The 17,010-nt window shown below is 47.3% G+C and overlaps 4 protein-coding genes across 4 annotated transcripts; 2 read left to right on the forward strand and 2 right to left on the reverse strand.

The window, feature by feature from the left end:
* Positions 1–1,073: 1,073 nt before the first annotated feature.
* F5Y00DRAFT_255046 (uncharacterized protein) lies at positions 1,074–1,988 on the forward strand (the record flags this gene model as incomplete). Its single annotated transcript, XM_048010247.1, has 2 exons — positions 1,074–1,206; positions 1,285–1,988. 2 exons carry the CDS (start codon positions 1,074–1,076, stop codon positions 1,986–1,988), a joined length of 837 nt encoding a protein of 278 aa, XP_047861793.1.
* Positions 1,989–7,326: 5,338 nt separating this feature from the next.
* F5Y00DRAFT_265200 (CNH-domain-containing protein) lies at positions 7,327–11,202 on the reverse strand (the record flags this gene model as incomplete). The annotated part of the gene is made up of 4 exons (XM_048011769.1): positions 7,327–7,422; positions 7,478–8,325; positions 8,379–8,709; positions 8,770–11,202. 4 exons carry the CDS (start codon positions 11,200–11,202, stop codon positions 7,327–7,329), a joined length of 3,708 nt encoding a protein of 1,235 aa, XP_047861794.1.
* Positions 11,203–12,876: 1,674 nt separating this feature from the next.
* On the forward strand, positions 12,877–13,717 carry F5Y00DRAFT_265201 (V-type ATPase; the record flags this gene model as incomplete). The annotated part of the gene is made up of 6 exons (XM_048011770.1): positions 12,877–12,924; positions 13,014–13,044; positions 13,109–13,191; positions 13,275–13,387; positions 13,452–13,622; positions 13,675–13,717. The coding sequence occupies 6 exons, from the start codon at positions 12,877–12,879 to the stop codon at positions 13,715–13,717; spliced, it is 489 nt and encodes a 162-aa protein (XP_047861795.1).
* Positions 13,718–14,328: 611 nt separating this feature from the next.
* Positions 14,329–15,610, reverse strand: F5Y00DRAFT_161612 (uncharacterized protein). The gene is made up of 4 exons (XM_048004709.1): positions 15,505–15,610; positions 15,221–15,444; positions 14,615–15,154; positions 14,329–14,483 (listed from the first exon to the last, which is right to left on the reverse strand). The coding sequence occupies exons 2-4, from the start codon at positions 15,321–15,323 to the stop codon at positions 14,386–14,388; spliced, it is 741 nt and encodes a 246-aa protein (XP_047861796.1). The 5' UTR covers positions 15,324–15,444; positions 15,505–15,610; the 3' UTR covers positions 14,329–14,385.
* Between the last annotated feature and the right edge of the window lie 1,400 nt (positions 15,611–17,010).

A 17,010-nucleotide genomic window follows, 5' to 3' on the forward strand; every position in this document is an offset into this window, starting at 1 on the left:
AGCGTCATTGGGGTTGTGAGGTTTTGCGCCTTCTTGTTTATGTTATTGACGATACTGACGCAGGCGCGAGAGTTGGCGATTTGGAAGTCGGCGAATGCGCCGTTGCAGAGAGCTTTCTACGCTAATACGAACCAGCAATATTCTCTCTGCTTCAGGCGGCCGTCGTGGGATCTGATGTGGGAATTCATTTTCGCAATTTTCACGGGGAGGTTGTTATCAAATAAGTAGGTGTCTAGGTGTTTGGATATTTATGTGTATAAGGGGTAGTCGGATGATTAGTTGGGATTACTTGTGATGTTAAAGAGCCAACCCGAGGTTTGTTTGGTTGGTTAGAATGAGGTTTACTAATTTGATTTTATTTCATCTTGTTTGGCCTATTATCGAATGTTGAAGATGTGAGCTGACAAATGACGTTTGGGTATACGGAATAATAATATTGAAACTGATTTGGAATTGAGTCTCAACTAGTCTCAACTAAGAATCAACCCCGGTGGAGCGGTCTGTACAGTGCATATCGTGATTTATACTATGGATTTATCATAGTTTGCACTGTTGAGGGTCCGATGATGTCAACTGTACGTCGGTGACCAGTTTCAGGAGACTTCACTGAGCAGGGGGGCTTAGTATCACCTAAATACCTAGGTTAGGCAGTAACACCTAGGCAGTAACACCTACCTAGGTTAAGATTAATCACGAGTATTCGTATTTGTAAATATCTACAAATAGTATCGTATGGTTGAATTCCAAATACTTACTCATTATACATACCTACCTCCTAGGTAATGTCACCAGTTTATATAAAATTAAGAATGAGTATTTGTCAACCTCGGTTGAGGATATTGAAACCCACTCTCGATTCTGTTGCTATAAGTAAACTAAGTAAACTAAGTGAACCTTCGAGGCAAACGTTCTTTGTCACACAAGTTACACGACGTCACCACGGTTTAATATCTAGAGGTCATCTTAGAGGTCATCATCCTAGAGGTTATCTAACAATATCCAACATCAAACACAACAATACATTACACCTAAAAATACAACCAAGACAAACGCAACTCACCCGCTCTCTCAACATGTCTTCTAAACTAGTACCTTCTAACCCGAGCGAGGTAGCCGTCATCCGGAATATCACCCCCAATATCGTGACCGTCTCCGTACCATTCTCACGAGTCGGCATCTTCCGCATCGGCGGGCGCGGCACCATAAGTAAGCAACCTCCCCCCCCCCCCCCCAAGTCCGGCTCCGAGCCTTTGTAGAAATAATAAATATCCTAACCAATCTCAGTACGCCTCACCTCCGGCACCCTAGCAGTCTACTCCCCCGTAGCCTTGACCCCCGAGACGCAAGCCAAAGTCGCCGAGCTAGGCGGCCGCGTCGGGTACATCATCGCGGGGGACATGGAGCACCACATCTTCTTGTCCGAGTGGGCGCGCGCGTACCCCGACGCCAAACTCCTCGGGCCCAAGGGCCTGCAGGAGAAGCGCGAGAAGGTGCAAGATGACCCGCGCATCGGACACGAACCCTTCGCGTTCACGTGGGACGCGTCTAACCGGCGCGACGCCGCCGGCGTCAGCGACGAGTTCGCAGCCGACTTCGAGGTCGAGTTCGTAGACGCGCACCCCAACAAGGAGGTCGTGCTATTCTACAAGCCGGACCGCGCGCTGATAGAAGCCGATTTGCTATTTAACCTCCCCGCCATCGAGCAGTACTCGCGGGTCCCCGAGGCGGAGAAGAGCTCGCACGGGTTATTAAACCGGTTATTCCTGTCTGTCAACAGCACGGCAGGGGACGCGAAGGGGCTAAAGCGGTTCCTGTGGTACGCGATCAGTAACGCGGGGGGAGATCGCGCGGGCTTCAACGAGAGCGTGCGGAGGATCGCCGCGTGGGAACCCGAGATCATTATACCGTGCCACGGGGAGACTGTGGAGAAGAATGGCGGGGAGCTGTTTAGGAAGGTGTTCGAGTGGCATCTGCAGGGTCATAAGTGAGTGAGACGGCAGCTATGTATGTAGGTGCTGGTGGCTGCTGATCACAGGAACTGTTGGTGAAACATGGCGGTTGGAGCTGAGTCGCCACTCTAAGGGTATAAGGGTATAGCATATTGGCGTACGGAGAGTATATGGGGTGAATGTGTTCAAGATAATATTAACTAGTAGTTATATGTATTATGTATGTAAGGATATCTCTTTAAAAATGCGTAACCTAATGAAAATCATCTTCACACGTAGAGATGAATATTACCTAGTATTGACATGGTACCTGCATCACCCCTGAATCTCGATCCCGACACGGACATATTCGAAGTTCATGGACTATCTTGGTGGACTATCCAAATCTCCATCGCCATCGCAGCTGAGACACTATATCATCATCACTTTCACATTGCATTACCTGCCAAAACGCGCTTACACAGGACTTTCGTCTCGTCTCACCCACCATCCGTAGCACCAAATCTCCACGACCCCAGCGCCAAACCTCGGGCGCGTGCACGCATCCGCATACACACATAGGTACCCAGGTATATGCCTTAACATAGCACATGCCTTCGGTGCACAGCTCACGTCACAACACATGTGAATCGCAAAACTCCGACCTGAGCCAGGTAGGTAGTCTAAGACAGCGCGCAGAGAAGAAGAAAAAAAAGAAGCAATGACGGAATCTCATTATGTAGAACGACCCAAGTCATTTTCCCCGATCTCTGTAACCGATCCCCCCCATCGAATATTCCATCCCTGATCTGTCTGCCAAATCTAGTACATGTATGTGTGTATGTTCAACCCGTACAACCCAAAACGCCCACGACACCCAGCCCCGTACTATCGTAAGGAAGGATTTGAGACATTCGAGAACAGTTGCCCTGCTCGGAGCGAGCGCTGTCACTGCTGCGCCATGTCTTTGTACTGTAGTCCTTGTGTTCGGCTTCTATTTCCTAGCCTAACCTAGCTCATCGTCATCATTAACACAGCGAAAGAGAGCCTGTGACAGGCTCGGCCATTGCTCTCCCTCCCATGTTTTCTTCCAAGTTATTAGTTTTTCCCCGTCGATCCCAGTCCCAGCCCGATGATTGGAAACTTCGTATTCGCCTGCGCATAATCGTAACACCGCATCAAAGTGTTCTAGGTAGTTAATGTAGTTGGATCGATCTGATTCGCTTCGCTCCACTTCACTTTGAAGAAGAGCTCTTGCTGTCGTCCATTGTCCGCTCGTGTCCACGTTCTTCTGGACTCGAGTCGTCTTCGTCTGCGGCTTCGCTGTCATATGCGTAGTCGTTGGACGTTATCTTGAATAGGTCTTGCTTTACCGGGTGGCCCTCGTTCAATACCTATTTTTCAACCCCGAGTTAGAAAATGGTTCAGATAGGGGATTGGATACTTGGATATTATAAATTAAAAAAAATGAATAGACATGCTGTGCAGAGTTTACATCGCTGGCCGAAATGGGCGACTTTGTTCTGGCAGTTGACCGATCCCTATTTTGGCCGTGTTAATAACGACGTCATCTTTCACTAAGAGAAAACTTGGAAAACTTGGGGAACTACTAACATAGTAGTTTGCGCAATAGCAATGCATCTTGATTAGTTTTTTTATATTTCTCAATATTCCAGCAGTAGAGGAAGTTCGAGAAGTGTGCATGTATTGAAGTGAAGAGGCGTGTATATGAAGAGCCAACTCGATGGATTCTAGAGTCGTTTCTAGAGTCGTCTAGGGTCTAGGTAAAGTATTGTCTGTATTCTATATTTAATTACGACTTGGGTAATGTTTAAGTAATAAGTAAAGTTAATTCTCTGGTATTTGGCATGTGAAGAAGAAGAAGAGACTTCCGTGGTGCATAAAGCTTCAGATGTTCAGATGTGAGAGAAAGGAAGGCCCTTCTTATAAGCGGACAAATCAAACTAACCGCGCGTGATAAGAGTCTAAGACCATAGATAATACCTAAATAATAGAAGTATATAATAGGTTTAATGAAAGTAGTCAACCGTAAATATTAGATATTACCTATTACCTGATATTAGATGGATATGTACATGATAGCTAACTCAACCCCCCGATGGTTCCGATCGTGATGGTTTGCTTCAGCTCTTCCTTGGATAAGTCTTGGATAAGTTCCACAACAGCACAACAGCACAACAGCACACTACATAGCACGAGCTTCCCCCCCGATCCAAACGGACCCTGTCCCGTCAAACCCAAAACCTGGGGGGCGTATCTACACCAGCCCGTCATTCCCAGGTTTCTGGACTCTGGACTCTGGACGAATCTATATTCAACTCTTGCCTGATGTCCCCGTACTATGAGGTACGTATGCTGGCGCGAAAAGGCCCCGACAGCTCGGCACCTTATGTAGGTTTGCTAGCCAAGCTTACTTTTCTCTAGCCATACGAGCTAGTGGTCATCGTTGTGCTACTATTTCTTTTATTGTACGCAAGGGTCGCGGGAGTGAGTAGCCAAATAAAATACATGGCTTACGATCGATGTTGCAGAAGAGCTATGAAGCCTGTAGGCCGATAACGCAGCCAAGCTTGCTTGTCTTGAACTTTTACATAAGGACATATGGATACGTGTATATTTCTATAGATAAATTTAGGTATGTATATCAGGTAGTTATACATATACGTAGGTGTATTCATATTCTATGTATGGACTAACCTAGGCCTTTTTCCTCATACGACCAGTTCGTCTCATCATTTCTCTTCAGGCCAAGAAAAAAGAAACAACTCCTAGGAGGTAACCTATTCGACAGCTAGGCGCGGATGCCGCAAGTACCCGTCGTCTCGTTTTGCTTGGTTTCACCACGCGAGCTCTCGGAGTATTTAGATTCAGCCCCGTATTTCGATCTCATACCGTCTCGTCGCACGATCAGCGCACGCTGCACGTACTCGAAGCACTTATACACCTATACACGTTTACATATTACATATATGTAACGCGATAAACACCAACTTAAGAATTCTTGCTGGCAACTATTGCATTACTCGGTCTGGGAGGAATTCCCCGAGATTTGTTCTGGAACTCCCGTAGCTTGCGATTTAGGAGCAAGAAGTCTTCGGCCAACCTAACGATGATGTCAAGCGTAACATCGCACCATCGAATACAATGCCGCTCTAATATGTCAAGATAAGCTTCTAGCCCCTTATATGCCGGGACGCCCCTCCAAGTAGTCATCAGAGTAGTAGGCACGGCAGAAAAACTCAGATAAGTAGACCCAATGCGGCGGTTGCAGTGGGAAAGCAGACTGGCAGAGTTTCAATGGCTTTTCTATAATAATAGTAGGTTAGGTATAACTGCATTACTTACATACCTAATGCATACTTCGTAAATATAACATAACGCATACACGTACCTGGCCTGCATCGTACCTATTGCAACCCATCGACCTAATTTAGCATAATCTTCAAAAATAACATATCTCCTGTACCACGATTCTAGACCCCGATCTTGGACGGATTAGAAGAACCGGGGAGCGACACAACATCGATATCGAACAACGTACGAGGCTCTCGAGATCAGAAAAAAGGACTTTAAATCTCATCTCCACAATATCTACGGCATAAGTCGAATACCTAAGATTTATGTAGACGGATAATACATAGATTGCGAAACTAACTACACTCCTACTGCCGCACACCGGCCGGATGAGGGAACGCTTGCGCTGCCGGCTTGCGTTACCGAAGCGAAAGACAGTTTTGACTCCATCGGTGAGACGCGTGTGTGTATGCCACCATACCACCGAAACCAACCACCAACCATCCCAAGCATGTGAAGCAAAGCCCAGAACACTGCCTAACTAGGTAATCCACAAAAATTCAGGTTTCATCCCGTCACCAGTAGGTAATATAAACGGTAAGAGATAAAAATAAAATAAAAAATATGTAAAAAAATAAAACAAAAGTTACGGGTATCCATCCATCCCTTAACCTTCCGCTAAACCTTACGACTTGAACCTCGCAGGCGGTGGTCAAAATAATTTGCATACTTCATCGAACTCGGCTAACATCTATTACTCGTAACGGCACTTCATTAAAAAAAAAAAAAAAAAAAACTACCAAAAAATTAAATTATTATTTCAAAGCTACGGAATATTTTTCACGTCTTTAATTTTTAAATTTAAGGGACGTAAAGTAGTACACGTTTTATTCGAATCCAGTCATTTGTTAGCCAAGTTCAAAGTTGTCCAAATTATTTTGTCCACCACTTTGCCTCGTCAAGCTTAAGCTCAAGATGGACGTCTCCATAGCGTGATCCTCGGAACTCGCTTCCCGTACACTAACATCGTCGTCGGGTCGAGGGGACCCCTCTGCCGCTTGCTTGAACTACCTATATGAAATACCGGACACCTTATGCCTTATGTAGGTACTTATCTTAGCCCGCCGTTCCCGGCAGATAGTTAGTTTCCCAGTCCAGTCTCCCGATGGCCTGGTATGTAGGCACTCGAGTCAGGTGATCGGCTAGAGGGCATTTCGATTGCACGAGTCCACCAAGGATAAACATTCCTCAGGGAGACACATCTCGGATAGGGAGCAAGGCATAGTTGGACGATTAAGAAACCCACGTAGTTTTATTCGGTAGGCCAAAGCAAGGAATCCAGCCTTGCAAGCTTCCATTGCACCTAAGTAGGACAAAATACGAACAACTTCGCGAGCACAGATCTAGATTCTAGAACACGAGCGAAAGAGGTAGTAGCACCGTCTTCCCAAGCCTTGGGTTTGGGTCCATAGTCTTCGAGTCTTGTTGTGATTACGGTAGGGATTTCCTACTAGGTTAGGTAGTTTCTAGGCACATCCTCCTTCTCCTTCTCCCTTTCCCTACACAATCCTAGGCGAACGTCCCGAGTCGCCTCTTCGGTCTTTCCTCCTCTTCCTTTCTTACGTTACGACAAGTCGCTCGCTATCACTTTCGTAACCCTTCAACTTCACCTAACGCAGCGCAGACTGTGGCATGTGGCATATAACGGACCCTCCTTCCGGATTCTTCTTCACCTCCAAGTACAAGTCAGAGAGTTAGTTGCTAAGGGCTCCAGCAAAATCCAAAGTCCGCAACCGACCTGTAATCCGGAAGCTTAAGGCATAATTAAAAACTATTTCCTCGCTACTGAAGACATTCTCAAAAATGAGGCAGAAAGGAAAATGAAATATGCTGGCCAGATAGACGAGACAAACCCCCGGCCGCATATATGAATTCGCATGCTTATCCAGTATCCCCTGGTCCTACACGGTCTGGGCCGAGCTAAAACCCCAAATCATCAGATGAGAGCTAGGCATGGCTTACGAGCAGGCATTTTGCCTGCTTTAAGGTCTTAATTAATAGGTATAAGTACGGGAAATAGAGATCAAGGCGCGAGCATCTCAGACTTCCGATTATTTTTCCAGAAGTCGAGAGCCGCGACCACGTCGCCGCCGGCTTCATCTTCGTATGCGAATAGGATCTAGATAGGGGTTAGTAATTTGTTACCTCATTAAAGTGATCGAGTTGCAACTCACCTCATGTGTACTACTGTGTAGCATCCGGATGTTCTTATGTGGAACGATATGAACCGCTCCACTTTCGATGCTCCTGAGCTCGATGAAATTTGGTTCGAACGCCAAGATCCATGGGTAAGATAGTGCGAATGCTTGTGGCATTCCCTCCCAATCAATACGCCATTCCGGCCTTGCTCTCCAACCGTTCCTGTTGACGAAGAAGGAGAACTCGGAGTAGTTGAGAAGAAATTCTCCGTTGAGCCGTTCTATATGGATCGGCTTTACACCTTCTTTCCTTGCGACGAAATCCAACGATGTATCGGCCTGGTCTAGTAGCGACTGCGTTTCAAGCGTTTCAAGAGAGACGACTTCGAACCCTCTAGCGCATGCCACGCAGAGCTTACTCTTTAGGAAGTGAACTGAAGACGATTCTGTTGGGATGTAGAACTCTTTAAACGCTTTCAACTCATCCTGACCGGCGTTAAACATCTTGCCGAACCCTTTCTGCTTCTTGCCCTTGCTCATCGAGTCGTTTGGTTCGTACACCTTGATCGTAGTCGAAAGTGCACTAGACTTGACACAACAGACCAGATGCCTACCTAGACAGATACCTGTTTTGAAGAAATTGCAGTTGCTTTGGATCTTCTTAGGTCTCTTCGCAAGCGCTGGCTCGTTCGGATCCAATGCTGCGAGCGAGTATGACGACAAGGTCTTATTCGATAAGACTAGTAGCAGACCATACTCTTCCAACACATCAACCTGTGTAACGTGCTGCGCTTCGATGACACGCTTAGGCACTTGGTCTTTAGCCTTGCGATCAGACACGTAGATGCCATGATCAGTGCCAAAAATTAGTTTACGGCCACCATCTGTTAGTCTAGTTAGCAAACGTCAAGCATCCAGCGTATCATACACTCCTTACCGAAAGGCGTCACAGCGTTAACAAGGTTGCCAGTTTGGAAGAAATCAGAAGAGAGCGTGTTAACGTTGAAAAAGTCGGCTCGTGCTCGGAGACGCTGTTGAGCCGAGTCGATGAACTCAAGCCACTTTTTCCTGGCTGTCTGATTCGATGCGTACAAAACTTGCTCGTAGTAATTTTTGCCTAGATGTCGGAAGGTGATAGGCCAACCTTCCCCAGACTTCTTATCAGAATCCTTGCCGCGGAAAGGCAAATTCGAGGACGCTCGTTTTATTCCCGCCTGAGGAATGACTTCGTCCATTTCTTTGATGGAGAGTAGCTCTAGCGGGATTGGCTAGATAGTCAAGATTAGCCACTAAATTCTGACATATTAAGACACAAGTCAATTACTTACTCTTCTGTAGGCTTTTACTTCTTCGCCCTTGCCAACTTGCTTTATCCGCACCAGGAGAACAGCATGGTCAAACAGGAAAGCCGTTATATCCGTAGGATCTGTGGGCGACTTTTTGAACTGGGTCTTGAATACTAGTTCGCGACCGTCTTCTGTTAACTTAAGGTCGACACGATCGGCAGGGCGGAACTTCAGTTGCTCGTGTAGGCGGCGTAGGTTGAACCGATTTTCAGCTTTACCAGATTCAGCATTGACTCTGCTCAGCAAGTCACGAATCGTAACAAGAACTTTCGGAATATCCTCTTTATCAGGGTTACCATCTTCCGTATATTTCAAGACGTTCTCGAGGAGTAGCGGATAACGAGCAAGACGTGTTGTAGGCTTGGTCAAGTAACCGTTCAACTCCAACTTCCTCGACTCTTTTCTCCTTTCGATCTCCTCGACAAATTTGGCGAAATAGGGATTGCTCGATCGCTCGTTTTCGAACTCGAACTTGGCTTCAAGCTGCTTCGAACCGTACAAGATGAACGGCTCGAATTGAGGAACAATTTCAAGGAAGATATCACCGAGGTTCTTGACTACAGGGTTCTTTTGTTGCCTCTCCGTCAAAGCCTTGGCAAATCTTGAACTAACCGAGTGAATGCTAGGATGATCGATAATGTTGCTGAAAATATTCTGCACAACCTTTTCCCTCCTGGCAGCGGGAATGGGCGAGCCCTTCGAGCGCAACGGCAAAATCCAGAAGTCTCTAAGATATTCGAGATCTTTGACGAAGTCTCTTTCGGTATAACAAATTTCGGATATAACTTCCTGCCTCTTCTTTTCCCTATCACCGACACTCTCGGCAATTTCCTTGGGAACGGTGTTAATCCAGAGCTTCTGTTCGTCTGTCTGGTCCGCATCGTCGTTGATAGTAGCGTCCTGGTCTTTCCTAAGGCCAACCTGTGGCTTAAGGTTAAGTCGAGACACCTGTTCTAATCTTCGTGGGCAGGCGATCGAATAGCAGAGCTGGTCCCTTGTGCATGTCGGAGAATAACATTCGGAGAGCAAGACGAATACACCATTGACCGGGTGCTTCTCTTCTGGCTCGTCCATAAGAGTTTCCCTAAATTGATACATCTCAGACGAGGAGTCTCGTAATCGGTGCTCGTAAGTAACATCGTGGAAGAACTTCTGCGCATCAAGAGCTCGACCGAGGAGCAAGGCCAGATTCCTATCCGTAGTTCTAATGATATACGACAGGACATCAACGGCCTCGGAACCGCTAAATGCATTCTTGTACGTCAACTCGTTCTTCGTCCGGTCGCCCGTGATGATCTTTTGGCGGAAACATTCGGCAACTCTCGAGAGAAGAGCAGGGTAAACCAACGGCGGCCGGATCTTGGCGGTAGGAGGTCGTTCCCCCTCAATTGATTTCGTTAGGGATGACCGGTGAGCCAGCTGCTGCGTCTGCTGCGCAAACTGTTGCCGAGCTTGCTCAGAAGTCTCAGGGACAATGGTACTAGCTATTGACATGGTGCGACTGTGGTCTCCAGTAGCAGTCGAAGATGCCATGCTCATCGTCCTCGTTGCAGTACCCGGCGCAGATGGGTATCCGTTGAACGTAGGGTACCCGCCCGCATTCCCATTCACTGCGGGAGCCTCGTTCGAAGGCGCCCTCATACGATTGGGAATTATTCGGCCGCTCATCATCTGATGAGCATCACGATCGGGAGGATAGCCAGTCATCGACATCGATCGATCGTCATGGCGCTCGGGGACTACTCGACCTTGTGCGGTGGTACGAGACGACATTGTAGTCTGCGGAGGAGCCCGGAAATTATTCGGTTGGCTTTGATAGGGACCAGGAGACGGCTGATATGCCGGTTGCCGTGGCATGCTAGCGAGAGACTGAGATCTATACGGGTCATCACGCATAGCAGGGGCAGATCCGGGCCCTCCCTGATACATTCGAGGAGCTGGGTTTCGCGGAGGATATCCCGACGGGGCAGGTCCCCTCGAGTCGAATCGAGGCTGCCCCTGGGGTGGAGGACCAGGATAAGGCCTTTGGTTCGGTCCTGGAGGCGGCTGTTGTCTTCCATACTGCCCTGGCATCGGGGGGTAACCTCCTGACGGATTTCGCTGGCTTTGATAGTAACTATTGGCCATACTTGTATCCATAGTCCTAGTTCGGCCAGTCTCTTCATAGCCCCTTTGCTGCTGGGGTCGTGGAGGGGGCCGTCGCTGCATATCATGCTGCATGCTCGACACGGACGACATGGTCTGGGTTCTACCCTCTTGCGGCTGCATGTTCGGCGTGTAGCCTTGCGACGACGAGGTCATAGTCCCGGTTCGTCCTGGAGGGGGGGCGGAACCGAAAATGTTGGAGAATGCGGCATCTCGCTGATTATTCGAGGCCGGGCCATATCGCCGTTGGTCGTATGTGTAATCAGCCATTCTCGTAGTCCTGAAAAGGGTGAGGTTACGTAGTCAGCAACAGATCCAGATTCGTCGCCCAAGGGTATAAGAAGGATAAAAAAAAATATATCGAATTGTACGGCGGTGCCGGCAAGGTTGTACAAACACCACTTCGCATACGCAGGTGCAGCTTTCGTATCAATACAAGATCCAGGGGCGTGTGGCGTCACGTCACTTACTCTTACAAAAGCCTAGGCGGCCGGGAGCCTAGACAAGAGACTAGGATAGTCCGCAGATGGAGATAAAGGGGTGATTGCCGACACTGACGACGGACTCACCGCCGTGGGTGGACGGCCGTGATGTGCGAGCGATATCCTACTCCCTCTTATTAACCGTCCAGTCTTTTCGTTCTTCCAGAGTTTTTTTTATTTTTTATTTTTTCTTTCCCCCTTTCGTCTTTCGCCTAAAAATGTACAGGTTCCCGCTTAGTTAATAATTGGATGCAAATCGCTAGTGGAACGGGATAACAAGTGATTTGGAGGGGAGCGATGAGCAAGACGTCGGCATCGAATCGAATAGGTGGGTTTTAGGGACAGGAAGGGAGAGGTCGGGTTAGGTAGGATTTGTATGGGCGCTGTACGGTAATCTGTACAATCTGTACACTGATTGATATGATCAAGGATCAGAAGAGCAAAGACAATTGGTGTCTGCTTCAAACTGCTAAGAACTGGACCCCGGCACGTAGGCTAGACTAACAATAGGCCCGGGTTATCATCGGCTCGGAATTGTTAGGTAAGGAGTTACAAACTATCATCTTACCTCATATGGTCATAAGCGTTACTCGCAGCCGTCAATTAAAAGATAGCAATTGCCTTTTCTCTTTTCTACAAGAGCGTTGAACATCGCGATATTAAAAATAGGTATATATCTTACGTGTTCGCGACTATAGAAGGTGCGATAGCGTGTGCATCTTTAACTTTAATCGAATTATAGTTCAACAAGAACAGAAAAAAAGAACAGATCAATTGGCCGCCAACTATATTACGGTCTGTACTAGCGGAAAGTGAATCTACAGCCTGCATATCAACATATGCACTGGTGCAGCCAGATGACGACTTCAACATTTCACTGCTGCAACAGAAGGGACGCCACGGACCATCTTCCCCTGCGCATTTTAGAATGAACGAATACGACAGCCCCCCCATAAACCCATCTAATATATTGGCTTGACTCTAATCCTATTGTCAGCTAATTTGAGCCATTGAAACCGGTTTGGGACTCGTCCATTAAAAACGAAAAATTAGGACCGTGAATATCAAAGCTTATTTCTGGGCTAAAGAAGATAGCTCATGCATAATTCACTGGATGATCCGTAACAAATCAGCAAATCCGCATAGGTAAATATTTGTGGGGTAATTATCCGCGAGTAAGCATTCATTGGTTCATTCGAGTTATGCATACATACCATGTAGAACCGTTAGGTAATCCGTACTTTAGGTACCTAGGTAACTAGACAATCACGTGGTCCCGGGTCTGTAAGGTAGGTTGTTCGAAAGCCGCGTTTGGTTCAAGTTCAAGTTCAAGTTCAGCTGGTTTAGCTTCATACTCTATCGAGGCTCGACAGGTTCGGCAACGACAACTCTCTATATTCCCCGAGCCCAGTTATTTCTCTTTTATCAACCCATTTATAGATATTCAATAATGACATCCATCATGGCCGAATCAGAGAGCGCGCCTAAGTTTGCCCCCTTCTTCGGCATGGTAAGCTTAATATTCCATCCATCACTTCCGTTGACTTGAAAGCTCCCTTAATTTAAGTACCAGTACTAACAGTATCCTCGACAATGTAGGCCGGTATTGCGTCCGCCATGATCTTCGGAAGTACGATCCCCGAATAGCGCATCGTCCCCTAATTATACCACATACTAAGACAATAACAATATAGGCATCGGGGCAGCATATGGAACAGCAAAGTCAGGAATCGGTATCGCAGGCGTGGGTACCTTCAGGCCAGACTTGATCATGAAGGTTTGTCAGAGCATAGTCCAGTTCACTCCAAGCTGGTTTCCCTTGCTGTAGCAACTGGCTTTCTAATATGACGACTATTGTAGTGTCTGATTCCCGTTGTCATGTCCGGAATTATCGCAGTTTACTCGCTTGTCATCGCCGTCCTAATCGCCGGAGACATGGATCCACCGTCACGACAGAGCTACAGCTTATTTACGTACGTCCCGAATACCATGTTTGAACGAATAGGAAAGCTCGGATAAAACTAATGTCTAAAATAGGGGCTTCATGCATCTAGGATGTGGACTCGCGGTCGGATTCACGGGCCTGGCTGCTGGATACTGCATCGGAATTGTTGGTGACATGGGGGTCCGCGCGTACATGGATCAGTCGAGAATATTTGTTGGCATGGTTCTGATCCTTATTTTCGGCGAAGTCCTGGGACTCTATGGGTAAGTCTAGACCTCTGCGACATGACAAAATAACCTTACTCACCATACATAGTCTCATTGTGGCCCTTATTCTCAACACCAAGAGCAAGGGCTAAGCTATTCGAACTCGAGCGGTACCATATATTTCATAATGGTCATCAAGTGTTCGCGTAAAGAAGCATCAACAAACTCAGTCTGTAAAGACAAAGTGTAATCAGTAGCTACGTGGTCGACGGCGTTTCACGGGTATGTAGAACTATGTAAGGGTAACCATTAGAATCGTTGACGGCTTGCAGGTCAATATTCGGTCAGATGTACGACCAAGGCCTCCATTGATGAATAAGATATTTTGAACTACAAGCAGGAGATTCTTCATAAACAAGATTCTTCGAATTCGTGTTAAATTGATGCTAAATAGGAGTTGGCTAGCTATTGCAGAGCCCAAAGGAATGCGGAAAGAAATGGACAATCAATCTCCTCGCGACATATCTCGTGACCTCATCCATTCGTCCACATGGACATCCTCAATGTCGAAACCCAATCAGAAAAAATATGCCCTCTGAACCTTTCTAGCATGCCTAACCGACGCCAAAACGGTAGCGCCGCCCAAATGCGTGTGATGAAGAGACGAAACAAAATAAAGCGCCAAAAGGAACGGAAAGAAGCGTAACGCAGCCATTACCAGTTCTAGCTGCGGTTTCCTCTCCAGGGGAGATGGAAAGCCCATAATCGCAATAAAGATTGCAACAGAAATAATTCCCATGTGACAGGTTCAACAGGTTGTTCATCGACCAAAGCGGCGAGCGAGCCTCCCACGACTCTCGATGTTAGTGCGAAAACTGCTCCAACTTCGCTCACGTTCCTCTGCACCTCTTGTCTGACCTAATGATTTGGAAATGTTAGCACTCAAAGCTTCAATATCGTGTTAACCAAAATCCAGTGCGCCTCATTAGCTGGGGGTTTCCATCATGTACAAAAATACATCATCAAAGCTAAAAGTTTCGAAAACCTACCTAGAAACCAATCCCAGTGCCTGTCCTCGCGGACCAGAATATCATCCCCATTCTGTCTTGCTAGTCTCTCGCTTCTCGCCTTCGCAGCTGCTTCCTCTCCAACCAGGTACGGATCTTCGAGAGGTCGCACCTTATAGGGGTCAGCATCGTCGGCCGCTGCTACCGCATTCATACGTTGGACCGCCGACCGGAGGGCGGTTTCGACTCCTCCCCAGTGAGATCCATTCGCAGCGGATACACGGCGGTGGGCAACCCTTTGATAGTGGCGAGCTGTCGGGTTGCTGCTCATTGAGGACCAGCTCGGGACTTGAAAGTGGCCGAGGTGTGGTACCTCGCTACGGCGGCGCGGAGAGGGTATCCGTGGTAAACCCGCTCCCGGCGCAAATGTTGAAGTCATGGGAGTTGGCGTTGGCGATGGGTTCAGCATGGACGTGTACCGTGGCGGCGATGCCAGCGGCGAGCCTCGCGGCTCCGGTGGTGTGTACTCGGGTACATTTTCGTTGGTAGGTATCGTTGAGTGATACGAAGGCGCTTCGGACACTATAGCAAGCCTCTTTGTTAGCTCTTCTTACCATACGTTTAATATCGGTGAAAGAAGTGCCTCACTATAAGAGGGGGCGGCTGAACGAATAGAAGCCGTCTCAAAATCCTCGGCGCTGAGAATTTCCAAACGGGACGGCCCGTTATGGATAACTGTTTCGGTTGCCATCGTATAGACCAAAAAAATTAAATATCGCAAGCGAAGGTGATGGAGTGGTGAGTTATTAGGGAGGTAGGTTCGGTGAGAGCCCTTCGCACATCTGGTCGAATAGCTCCCTTATTATTTAGGCCTAACACTCAGTGTGAGAGCCAATATATTGGAATTTATCAATGAAGCGGAAAATCGCAACCATGAGATTATGGCAGATAACGACTTGAGACAAGATAGCTTTATCCGAAGGGGGCTGGGCTAGGAATGACAGCTTGACTTAAACAAAAGACCAAGGTCCAATATAGGTTAGGGTTCACAATGACGAAGACTAGTCACGACGAAAGCGAGCACACCACCACTCAGCTTCGTTCTCCAGGTACGTATGTAGGCAAGTAGGGTTCAAGCTAGAGAAAGCTTCAAGATGTAGATGAAGTGTGGTGTGAAGGTGTGATATGTATGTATGAGATGTATGCAGTGTATGCACACGTGAGAGTTGCAGAAGAAGAACTGCTAAGTGCTAAGATTAGGTAGGGATGGTATGGAAGGACAAGAACGGGAACGGGGAACGGAGTGAGGCACACAACCATCCACCACCCACCACCCACCACGATGGATGGGGTTTACATATGCAAGATGCTACTGGCCCCGTTCCGTCTCACTCTTGGTCTCGCTGTCGTGCTACCTTCTATCCAGGGCCGAGCTGCGTCACGAATAGACAACCCGTGGAACCTGCGAGCCCCGGTTATGTTTCTCCGTACAGTAGTACTAAAAGAGGTAGTTCGTGGAGTTCCTGGAGTTCGTACATAGAGAAGAGGATACGATCAATGGAGATATTTACCTAGGTAAGTACCCAATTTGCCGATACCCGAATGCTTGGGGGAGAGGGGAATACGCAAGTTACCTACCTAATGTTAGCAGGCAGGTAGGTTAGGTACATGTCGCTGGGTATTAAGTTGGACAAGTCACAACGGAGAGGAGCAAGTGCCCGATATTACGACTACAGTACACAAGAATTACGACAGTTCAGCAGTCCCCACTATACCTATTTTGGTAGGCAACTGTCCATATGATTGGCTATACCTTATCTTATCATCCCTATACTACCCCGGTCACAGATAATGATTGGGTGAGGGGTATTGTGACTAAAGCTAAACGGAGTCTTGTGTACATACATAACCTAGTGTAGAACAGTTGACTGTCTTATGTATTATGTATTATCTTGACCGCAACGAGAGAAGTCTCCTTGTCAGGGCGAGACCAGCGGGGTCTATCCGGCGCAGATTGTCGCGATGTAGCGGGGTATTTGCCTAGGTAAGTAGAGCTCTAAGACAGGGGTATAAACATCATTACTGTCACTTGGACAATAATACCGCATTTTTCTATTCAGGGCTGAGAATGACGATATCGTACGGATCTGTGAGAATAATATCATTTATTTCCTGAACGGTTACATCAGTTGATCGCCAATAAATCTCGTTATCTGTTTATAACCGTACAGTATGTATGTAGTGTAAGGCTAGGTACCTACATATATATAATAATTATCCACTTCTGAGAATTGACGACTCGGAGCTTTGGTGTTCCTGGCTAGATCTTCGCCTGCATGTCCTAGCAATGCACAACGGCCCGCCTAGAAACCTGCTCGGCCATGATTGGGAAGGGAACCGAGACAGCTCAGCATTTTCACGGGAGCTCGTGATTATCA

This window comes from Daldinia vernicosa (assembly GCF_022497035.1).
Source record: "Daldinia vernicosa strain CBS 139.73 unplaced genomic scaffold F5Y00scaffold_51, whole genome shotgun sequence".
Classification (NCBI taxonomy): Eukaryota; Fungi; Ascomycota; class Sordariomycetes; order Xylariales; family Hypoxylaceae; genus Daldinia; species Daldinia vernicosa.

What these genes read in the sequence shown, in the direction of transcription:
- F5Y00DRAFT_161612 (XM_048004709.1), bottom strand. Translation starts at nt 15,323, where the DNA reads ATGGCAACCGAAACAGTTATCCATAACGGGCCGTCCCGTTTGGAAATT. An exon ending in TTCAGCCGCCCCCTCTTATA is followed by an intron (nt 15,155 to 15,220) that starts GTGAGGCACTTC and finishes GGCTTGCTATAG; the next exon opens with TGTCCGAAGCGCCTTCGTAT. An exon ending in GCACTGGGATTGGTTTCTAG is followed by an intron (nt 14,484 to 14,614) that starts GTAGGTTTTCGA and finishes CCAAATCATTAG; the next exon opens with GTCAGACAAGAGGTGCAGAG.